The 11,582-nt window shown below is 57.2% G+C and overlaps 1 protein-coding gene across 1 annotated transcript; it reads right to left on the reverse strand.

The window, feature by feature from the left end:
* Nucleotides 1-1,341: 1,341 nt before the first annotated feature.
* Nucleotides 1,342-11,283, reverse strand: DQ04_03431000 (dispersed gene family protein 1 (DGF-1); the record flags this gene model as incomplete). Its single annotated transcript, XM_009312821.1, has 1 exon — nt 1,342-11,283. The coding sequence occupies one exon, from the start codon at nt 11,281-11,283 to the stop codon at nt 1,342-1,344; it is 9,942 nt and encodes a 3,313-aa protein (XP_009311096.1).
* Nucleotides 11,284-11,582: the final 299 nt, after the last annotated feature.

An 11,582-nucleotide genomic window follows, 5' to 3' on the forward strand; every position in this document is an offset into this window, starting at 1 on the left:
AAAAAAAAAAAAGAAAAAAAACCCTCCTTAAATGCATTCGCTCATCCCGCCCAGTATTGTTAGTGTGGGGAGCCTTTTTGTTATTGTGTGTGTTCCGCTCTTAGATGCATCCGCTCATGTTCCCTCGATGCCTCTCTGTGTGTGTGTGTATATATAAAGATGTGTGTTAAGGGCATGTATGCCGCGTGCAAGAAATTTCCCCTTTGAAGCAGTTGATTGTCTCCAGACGTATTTGACGATTAATGAGGGGAAAAACAAAACGAAAAGAAAAAAAAAAACGAAAACAGTTGATTTTATTTGTCCAAGTTGATTTCCTTACCACCGTCCTTCATGTTGTTGGTGTTGGTGTTGTTGTTTTTCTTTTCTTTTTCTTTTTGGCCACTTTGCGTTCGTTTACGTGGGCACTTCCATACGCACTTCGAAGCAAAAATTTTTAATTTCGTTTTCTTTTTGTTGTTGTTGTTTGGCGTTTACTTGTGGAACCCCCGCTGCGCGTTTCGGTTGCGTCGCGCGTCACGGATGCCCCACGCATCTGCTCATGCGCCGAGGCCCCCACGCACACACGTGTGAGTGTATGCCGATGTATATATATATATATATGTATATATATACGTGTGTGGAGAAGGAATGCCCGCGCCGCGAAGCAAATGGATTCCTAACGCCCTCAGTGTGTCCCCCGACTCTCCCCCACACGGGGACAAAAACAAAACAAAACAATCCCCCCTCCCCTTTTCCCCCATGATGCACCTCGCTCATCGCGCATGTTAGTGCGTGTATATGAATACATCCTGTAAAGCAAGTTAGATTCCGCATGCGTTCCGTGTTTATTTCAATTCTTTTTTTGTTGTTGTTGCGATTCATGTTTGTTTGTTTGTTTGTTTTTATTTACCTCCAAGAGAAGAAGAATTACTGCATTCGATCACATTTGTATGTATGTACGCACACACACATTATATATATATACATGCAGGGAGAGAGAAAGAGTGTGTGAGAGAGAGAGACATGTCTTCAAGCAAATTACGCATGTTTAGGTTTAATGTGGGTAGGCACGTTCTGCCATCCAAACCAGTTATAGTTACTTCCTTGCATTGCTCCAGACGTGCAGACTCTCTGAAGAGCAACGAGCAAAAACAAAACAAAAAAGAAGAGAAAAGAGAAAGAATTGGATTGGCCAGTGGGCCACCCTTGATTCCGTGACTCGTTAACCTCCCTTAGCATCTTTCCGCCTCCTCCGCGCGGGGAATGGGCAGTCTGTCGCTTCTCCTCCTCCTTCATGGCCTCACACCTGCCCAGGCCTTCCCGCTGGCTCCCCAGCGCCTCACCGGTTGCACCGCTGCCGCCTCACACCACAGGCTCCGTGGGGATCTTTGTAGAGTCCGGCTCCACAGAATCGCTTGTCGCGGCGGGTCTCGCGGCGCTGGCACCAGCCGCATCGCCATTCGGTAGTTTTGGCGTCTCGCGCAGAGCCTTCCAGTAGCGGCTCTCCACGTACCACAGTCCGATGCTGTACACGGCAGTCCCAATCACCACGCACACCAGAAGCAGCAGAATTGCAGCAAACGCCCTCACACTGTCGTCGCTCGGCGAGAGAGCCCAGGCCGCGTTGATGAAGCACACCACTCCCAGGAGTACAAAACCTGCTGTGTGCATCACTGTCAGGAACACTGAGCGCATCATGTTCGTAATAGCCATGAGAGCAGCAGCCGCAAGTAGCACCGCCGCCATGGAGAAGTATGGAGCGTGGCACTTATCCGCAGGTGGTTGGACTCCTGCAATGACACCCACCAGGCACAGCACCATCAGCCCAAACACGCAGCCGTACACGTAGCCGCCCCTCACGCTTGTAAAGATAAAACTGTACATCCGCTGCTCCTCTGGGAGACTCCAGTACCCAGCAGGGTACAGCCAGCGCACCCACGGTGACTTCTTCGAGAACGTGCTGTACTCCATGAATTTAGCATTGGTGTGGCGTGAAATGAAGTAGCACACGCCGAACGGGAATGCCACGCCGTACAGCGCACCCAGCACACCCACCACATAGTGCTGCGCCTCGGCATTTGGCATCGACAGCATGAGCATCGATCCCACAAAGACGCCGGGGTGCATCAGGCATGCCACAATGTACGACAGGGCCGGGAACCGCAGCGACACCCACGCACTCACCGCGTCCACGCCGCGCCAACGCTGGAACGCAAACGTCAGGGCGAAGTGTAGGCAACCGAAGACCACGACAATCAGTGCGTTGCCCACCACCATCCAGAGTGGGCCGAGGTCAACGAACGGCGACAGGAAGTACGGCAGCGCCTCCATGCTCGCATGCTCATGCGCCGAGACGCATGACATTTGCTCAAACACGGCGAACATTTGTGCCTCCAGAATCAACGAGACCCCACCAGCAACAGCCACCGCAACGACACTCGTGCCAGCGCCAACGCCACCAACCACCGACAGGGCACGCATAAGCCGGGGTGGCGTGTTCGATTCAACCTTAAACAGCCCCCGCATGCTCCCTGTGCATCCCCCGTAAAGGGCGCGTGGGCCGTACTCAACAAGTATCTCCTCATCGACGCCCACGAAATAGCTTTCGTGAGGAGGCAGCGCCAACTCCAGCACGCTCAGTGACTCCCCCGAGCCTCGTCCCCAGGTCGCATTGCGCAGCATCTCACCCCAGGGGCCGCTGAACCCAGTCGGCTGCGGCCGTGACGTCAGCACAAATTGTAAGTACGGGCGCAGGTCTGTATCACTCGCCCAGCGGAACGGTGGCGGCAGCGCAACCACCAGCCGCGGAGGCTCCGCACCGACATTGCGGATGTCGTCCAGTGTCACGTTGCCGCCCTTCAGTGCCCACACACCCAGCGACGGACATGACACAGTGCGGTTGCACCCCGCTGTGCGCGGCAGGTGCACTGGCAGACACTCACTCCCGTAGCCACCCTTTGTGCAGTGGCAGTTGCACGACGACGGCGACAGCGTTGGATCTGTTGCAGCAGCGAAGCATTTTATGTCGGTGTCGCATGTGTCACACGCCACAGTGCGGGTGTGCCCCACGATACCAGCAGACTGGTATTCATTCGGACCTAGGCGTTTCTCGTTGTGCGTCAGGCACCCCACGATGAACTTCACACTGGGGTCCGGCGTAACAGCGCCGTCCATCATGACAGGCCCGCTGCCGGTGTTCCCGTATAGCGTGAGCTTGCTGTGTGAGAAGTTCGTGCCCGCGGGCTCCTTTGGGAGTGACAAAATCTTTCCGGCAACGTTGTTGCCACGCACAGACAACCACGAATTGGACGTGAATGACGCCTGTTGCTTCAGCCCCAATAACGCACCAGCAGTCACGGCACCTGTGTTATTCCTCACAATAAGGGCAGACGCGTTCGCACTCATTCCCTTCCCGAACACGAAGCCATGCGATGTATACACCTTGCTCTCAGACATGTGCAACACGCTGCCATCCGACAGTGTCGCCTTACCCTCTACGTGCATGGCATATTCGCCGCTGAGTGCAACGGTGTCCAGCGCGATGCCACCACCGATGAGCTCCAGTGCCGCACCATCCGCAACCACCATCCGCACCTTAGATCCAATGGCGAGGAAGAATACGTCATACACAACCAGCACAGACTGCACAAGCCGCAGGTTCGACAGTATCAATGCCGGGGCGTGCTTCGCAGCATGCGAGTCGGGCAGGTACAACAGCGGGGTAGACGACACAGTGATGAGCAGCGAGTTCGTTATGGTCAACACAGACTCCGGGGGAAACGTTCCTGTCAGAGCAATCACACCGTTGAACGACTCCACGCTGCACACTGACAGCTCCACACGCTGCCCGTTCGCAGGTGCTGCACGGCGCGCAGTCGTCCCACCCATCACGTACAGTGCAGAGCCATTGCGCAGCGACACGTTTTGGATCGCAATCTGCACGCTGTCGTTCGCCATCCATGGCACGTAGATTGCCATATGCACACCGTCCATCACCAAGTCGCGCAGCGCAACCTCAGTCGTGCCGCGCGGCACAGCCACTGTAGAGGTTAGAGTCATATTCTCAAGTACGAATGACGAGAGAGGGCCTCGGGGGGCAGGCGGCAGCTCTACGCCCCCAACGGGCACGCACGCCTCGCCATGTCCGCTGTCACTGCACGCGCACTTGCACTCGCCGCCCACCTCAGTCGCCGACGCCGCCCCAGGCGCGTAGCAGTACGTGTCCTTGTCGCACGTGTCGCACCCAACAACTTCAATACTTCCAGCCTTACCGAAACCGGCAGCGGCGTACTCGCCCGCCGTCGTCAGGGCGCTGCCGCCAATACTGTTGCACGCCGCCCTCATGTGCGCCCCCTTCTCCAGCGACACCTTCACCGACAGCATCTTAGGAAACAGCCCCTTGTTGCGCGCGAAGCTCAGCGTGCTTTCCTCCACACTCACAGCATCTACAGCGCTCAGCATCTCTTTGGCAATACTGTCGTGTGTGTTACCCTTCATCAGCAGCATCGAATTACCAGCGAGTTTCACCGTTGAGCCAAACTTAATTGCGTGGTCGTTTGTTGACGCGAAGTCATTCCGCATAAAAGTCAGGGTGGAATGAGTCACACTCACAGCATTCTGCATATACACCGCGTGCTTGCACAGCAGGAAGTCGCTCTCCACAAACCCAAGCACCGAACCACCGGTGACTGTCACGTCACCCTTCACAGACACGCACAGTCCCAGCGCTGCCTGAGCAGAGAGACGGTCCATGTAAAGCGCGGCGCCAGAGGTCAGCGCCACTCCGCCAACCACCAGCACGCCGGCCACGTTGTCGAGCGCCGAGGATACCTGCGTGCGCGCGACGGTAAGCATGCTTCCCGAAAGCTTCATGTTGTATAGAACAAGGCCTGCGGAATCGCCGCCAAGGTTGTAGCTGCTGCGGTACGCAACGGCCGTCTGTGCAATAAGCATAGAGTCCACAATGGTGATGTTCGAGCCAGCCGGGTACCTGTTCGCCAGCACCACGCCGCCGCCAGAGCGCGACACGAGCCCGCTGATCCACACGTTCACGCGCTCACTGACGGGCGTGTCGGCCTTCCATCCCACCACGTACAGACTCGCTCCGCCCACCATTGTGCAGTTCTTCAGCGTCACATTTCGCGCGCTGCCCGTCATCTCGCTCACGTCCACAACAACATCGGCAGCAAACGTCACGCCCACAAAGCACACCGCCGAGTCCCCGGCACCGGCAAGCACGTCCCACGTCATATTCACGTCCCGCACGCAAGGTTCCGCGCGGCCACCGGGCAAATCAACAGGCAGACAGCGGTCACCTTGGCCACCGTTTTTACAGCTGCACGTACAGCCGTTGGCACTCGTCTTTGTGGTGTACGCGGGAAAGCACGACGCATGAGCGTGGCATTTGGCCCCGCATTCCATGACTTCGATCCTGAACGCAGAGGGCACTGACTCGTATTCAGCCACTACTTCCCGGTTCACTACATTACAGGCAACGATGAGTGACGAGTGTGCGTCCACCGAATATATGGGTTTAGGTTTCGCAGGTTTGCCCAAGCCGCCGAAGCCGCCGAAGCTGTCCATTTTGTCCCAGTTGCCCAAGCTGTATAATTTCAAACTTGCCAACTCGCCAGCGCTCATTAAAGGGCCCCCGCCGGATCCGAATGTGGATTTGGGTGCGGCACTGAACGACACGACAACGGGTGGCTTACCCCTCGCGACGGGTGACACACTGTTCCTTGACACCACCAGGCGGGAGTTCGCCATCGTGACATTCCCGGTGGCGCGGCAGACAACGGCCGAATCGTAGGCAGCATTCTTGTGGATCAGCACCCAGGATTCCCGCAGCGTCACCTCACCCTTGATATGGAACACGTTCTGCACTGCAAGTCCGTCGTTGCGCTCCACCAGCACCGCAGACTTTACCGAAACCTCAACAGCACCAAAGTAGACAAAGTCATCAAGAGCACCGGTGACAGCACTCCTCTCGACGGTGAGCACGGAGTGATCATGCACCCGCAGCGCCTTCGAGGCACCGTTGCCCAGCACGTAGAGAGCCGCTATGCCTTTTTTCGCCAGAGTGAATGTGTTGCCCCTCATCGCGAACACCGAGTGCGACAGCACCTCCATGCCATCTTCCCCGATGTCCACCACGATGGCGTGGGGTCCAGATGTCACAAAAGTGTTTTCCTCAACTGTGAGAGCGGAGTGACTCTTCAGCGTTAGCCCACTCGTCGCAATGCACGATGTGTGACCCGTTGCCACGCCTGGCACTGCGATGGATCGCGTCATGTTGAAGCGGTTCCCGCGTACGATGAGGTTCGTCTTCGGTGGAAACACACCGGTAGGGCTCAGCAGCGCGTCCTCAAAGGTGTTGCCGGTGATGGTGATACTCAATGAGTGCTTTGCGGCAGTCGTGCCACCCTTCAACACCAGCGCAGCGCCGTCCTTCCACGTACATCCATCAAACGTGATGTTCACATCTCCAGTCATCGCCCCAACGTCCACCGTGAGCCGCATGAAGGCCCCGCTGAATACAACGTTGCGGTAGCACAGCCGCGAAAGCCCGCTACCCACTGTCTGCGTCACCTCCGGGTAAGCCTTGTTGCTCACGCACTCGTCAAGTTTTGGCGGTGCTGGCATCGGTGGCGGCGGTGGGGGCAGCGCTGGCTGCGCCGGGACGCACGCATCACCGTAGCCACCATCGGCACACTGGCATGCACAACCACTGATCGCTGTCGTCAGGGGGGCGAAGCAGCTGCTCTCCTTCATACATACACCGCATTTCATAATCTTCGTCGTTTGGGGAATGGATGCATTATTCGGAATCGACTTCGCTTGGGAAGCGGCTTTGTTCTTCGCACCCGTCTTCCCTTTGTCTCTGACCACAGTGGAGAGACACCCTGTAATGAACTTGTAGCCCTTCTCGAAAGTACCCAGTAGCGGTTGCGAAAACGCCTGAGCGGTACTCTGCTTTCCTGTTAGCGTCAATGTACTCTTGCCATCGATGTGCACAACCGAGGTCGACACAGGGAATATCATTGGTCCCTCACTCACGTCATTACCACGCCAGTCCACCCAGCTGGAGAGACGCACATTCCAGTCATTGTAGAAGGAGAGACCATATGTGACGTGCCCGCGGTTCCTCGCCATGCGGAAGGTGCTGGAGTTTTCAACCGTCACTTCCTTGGTGTGAATGATGTTGTATCCCGCCGCGGCCACGCTGTCCAGAACTGCCAAAACAGAGTGATCACTGATACGGACCTTGCCGTTCAGGTAAATTGTGTCTGTGTAGCCGGCAAATGTACAATTCTGCACGTATAACGAACTCCCACCGAGTAGCGTCAGGGAATCAGAGGAATGCACGCCGGAGCCAGAGGTGTGCTCCCATCGGTCCGGTAGCCCCCGGCGGGAGGTGACGTAGCTCACCAGCAGCGAAGACGCAGCAGAGAGCACAACATTGCGCAGCACCACGACGGCAAACCTGTTGGATAAACGGTCAGGCATCATAGCTATTTTAGGCTGCATCGCGTCGACTTCCGTCACAATGATGTCGGTGCCGCGCGGAAGGGCATTCGCAAACGACACAACGGATGACCGCATCACGGCCCTTCTCACGCGGATCAACACCCCGGCAGCCTCAGCTGCATCGCGGCTGCCCAAGAAGTGCAGCCCCGCCCCGCCCATGAACGTGCACCCAGTGAAGGTGATGTTAATTTGTTGCTGGAGCGGCATATGCCGTAACACAAACGTCGCAACCGCACCCGTGCCGTTGAATGTCACGCCGACGTAGCAGTGATGTGTGTTCCGCATGTTCAGGGTCAAGTTCGTCACGGTCTGGCCCACCACGCACGTCTTGTCCGTCACATATGGTTTGGGGGAGAGCTTTATCTCGGCTGTGTCGGGCGCCACAGTGGGCAGACACGGCGGGCAGGTCTTACCCTCCCCTCGTTTGCACCAGCACGCGCCGCCGTCACCCATCGACGTCGCCTCGGGCATGTGGCACTTCACACTCGCCTCACAAGCCCTGCACCCGAACGATTTCATCTCCGCCTTCGGGTCTCCGAACGCTTGGCTGAGCGTGACTGCCTTCCCTTCCTTCTTGTTGCATCCAAAGAGCAGTCGCGCTGATGATGTCACCGCTGTGACCGCCGTCAGGTAAGCATCAGGAAAGTCCTTAACCTCGTTGTCGGCAAAGATCACAACAGTTCCTTGCTCGGTAACATTGAGGGCGCCACCGGATTCCTCCTTCGCGGCGTAAACTGAGGCGCCGTACACCTTGTTGCCCATCACGCGCACTTTTGATTTACCGGAAATCATCCAATTCTGCGACCTGAAAAACAGTGCCGTTCCGTTAACGTCTCTATGCCCGCGCAACGTGTTACCCACGATCACCACTTGTCCAGACTTCGCCAGCGTAACCTCGTGGGTGAACAGGATGCCGTGCCCCGCAATCATCTGTGTCTCCGCAACGCTCAGGTGGCCACCGTTCACGATGTCAATCATATGGAAGCGAATCGCCGCACCGTCCGTGGACTGCGGCACCGCCGCCTGCAATTGGCACTTCTGTACAACAATGCTGCTTGCGTTGAGGACGAAGCCCCGCATGAAAGCAACCGCCTCCATTGTTGCCGTGACATTGGCACGACGCAGCAAGATCATCGAGTCCACACCAAATTCCGCGTTAAACTCGATACCCCAGCTGGCATCAGTGTCCACGACACTGTCCACCACGTGTATCTGCGTCTTCGGCCCGAACACTTCGTCCAAAACAAGTTGGCCGCTGGTCATCTCGGATGCAGTCATGCTCATGTGCAGCGAGTACGCGTCAGCTCCAGACACCTTCAGGCCCATCAGCGTACACCGCAGCAGTGTGATGTTGATCGCTTTAACCGGCGAGCGGAACTCACCCAAGTCAATGGTGATTGGGGCGGTGAAGGTCACGTCGACAAAGCACAACCCAGAGACGCCTGGCGCGGGGAAATCCACGCTGTCCAGAGTGCCACCCCGCACACAAGGAATCACAGCTGCGCCCGGCAGAAGCGGCACGGGCGCCCCAACGGCAGTCGGCACAGGAGCTGGCAGACATGCCGCACCGTAGCTACCACTACTGCATCTGCATTTGCACCCGTTGCTTCTTCTGCTGGTGATGATACTGCTGCTGCTGCTGCTACCGCTGTTGCTGCTGCTGCTGCTGGTGGTGGTGGTGGAGGCCTGTTTTAAATACGGATTGAAGCACTCCGCGGAGGGTGCACATCTGTCGCAGTCGAAGTGATTCACCTTCATCGCCATCCTGAGGGCATTGTACGTTGTTACAAGCTCTCCAATCCGGTGGTTGCATGTGCCGTACACAGTGAAGCCGTTCGGTACTTTTAAATCATATCCGCCCAACATGCCCGTTGCCCTGCCAGGACGCGTACCAGGCAGGAAGTTGTTGCGAAGCACCGACCATACGCCATTTTCACTGAGCTGAAGAGTTCGCACATTAACGGCGTATCGCGCTTGGATTTCATTGTCGCGGTGTAGCAACCAGCTTTGGTCTTCCACTGTCAGGGTTTTCATACCCATCACACCGTTACCCACGTAGAACGCGTTTCCTGTCACCTGCAGCACACTTTTCCCCTTCACTTCGATGCTGTCGCACTGCATCGCATCGTCGTACTTGCCGGACCCCCGCATCCGCCACGAGCTACTCTGTATTGAGACCACAGAGCCGCCAGAAACGACCAATCCAGAGGAAGGAAAGTGCATCACACGGCCAAACGTGTTCACTGCGCAGTTGTCCATGTAGAAAGAACTTGACCTGTCGAGGTGGAGACCACGCTCCACGAGGATGGTGGCGCAAGTCTTGCTTCTGCACATCATCGTCGTCCGCGTGAGCACAAGCTGCGCCGAGACAAGACGCACACCGTCCAGGAAGAGCACGGAACTGCACCTGTCAGCCCCATTGGCAACAGTCGTCACGGCGTCCTGCACGTTCTTTTCCATCGCGTGTAGTGCAGAGTCGGCCACAAGTACCTCTGACCGCTCCGGCAGCATGCCCTGCAACACAATTGTGCCGTTCGTCGATGTCATGTTCGTCATGTGCACGAGGGCGCGAGGCAACAGCCGGGCAATAGTCTCGTCGACGCCCTTGATAAGGAGTTTCGCGCCACCCGCGAGCAGGCAGTGTCGCAGCGTCACGTTCAGGGAGTCAACGAAAGCGTTCATCGACCTAAGGTCAACCGTCACAGTGATCGGTCCGCTGAAGACAACCGCCTCGAAGCACACATTAGCCCTCCAGTCACCAACTGTCATGGACTCCGTCACTGCAACACCACGCATGCAGTCCTGCTTCCCACCACTCTTTACAAGGGGCACGTCGAACGGCATGCACGTCTTGCCCACACCGCCGCTGGAGCATTTGCAGGTGCAGTCGGAGAATGACGTCGTCAGTGGGGCAAAGCAGGTCAGCTTCTCCGAACAGCTGTCATCGCATGGCAAAACGGTCACGGTGGAAAGGCCGGTCGAGCGGTAGTCGTAGTTCTTCTTCAGCACCTTGTCGCTGACCCGGTTGCACTGCACGTACACAACGCTATTACTTTGCTCCGGCAAGGAGGCGAGCGTTGTGCCGGCGACAGTGCAGCGGGTGATTGACACAACGGCACGGTCCAACTTCACCCCCGTCAGGGACGCAACCGACGACATAGTGCCCGTCACCCACACGCGCCGCAGGTCCAGCCACGCGCCGGCCCCAATTGTCCCGCCAGTGGCGGCCAACACAGACGACACCTCCTTCACGTCAATGCCCACGAAACGCAGCACGGATTTGGACACATTAAGAGAGCTCCCGAGGGAGATGGCGCAATTTATGCCCTCCATAGACGCGTTTGACAGAGAAAATACGGAGTTGCTCTGCAGGCTGAACATGGACGTTGACTTCACATGCATCAAGCAATTCTTGTCACTGGCCGACGCCCCCATCGAAACACTGTCAAATACGACGGCGCTCGAGAAGAGACTCAGGCCACCGCCATCGCTGTCGCCGCCGATGTACAGCACAGTGCCCGCCTTCTCGGATGATTTTAGCACGGTGTTCTCCACGCGCAGCTGCGACGCCACCAGCGCCATCTCGTAAAAAACAAGCGGCGCAGTCACCACGTTGGTCAGCTCGCGGGGCGGCGTGTAGCTCATGCGGCCCGCCGTCACAATCGTTGAGTCGCGGATCGTCACATTCGCGTGCGGTGGAAGTTTGTACGCGAACAACAGCGAGCAGAAGTTACCGGACAGCCCGCTCACGCTCAATTCAAGGCTCTGGTTGCCCATCGGCTGTCTACCGTACCCGCGCACGTAGATCGCCGATCCGCCGTCGCACACGCANTCACGCTCAATTCAAGGCTCTGGTTGCCCATCGGCTGTCTACCGTACCCGCGCACGTAGATCGCCGATCCGCCGTCGCACACGCAGTCCTTCAGTTCGATGCGCAGCTTGCCGGGGAGCATCGCCGGCACGTCAAACACAACCAACGTGCCGTTCGTGATCGACACTCCCTCCCACGACACGCTGTCCACAGCATGGCCAACGGTGATTGACTCAATAATCGTGCCGCCGCGGAGTCGGAAAGG

Source organism: Trypanosoma grayi (genome assembly GCF_000691245.1).
Source record: "Trypanosoma grayi strain ANR4 Tgr_343_V1, whole genome shotgun sequence".
NCBI classification, from domain to species: Eukaryota; Euglenozoa; class Kinetoplastea; order Trypanosomatida; family Trypanosomatidae; genus Trypanosoma; species Trypanosoma grayi.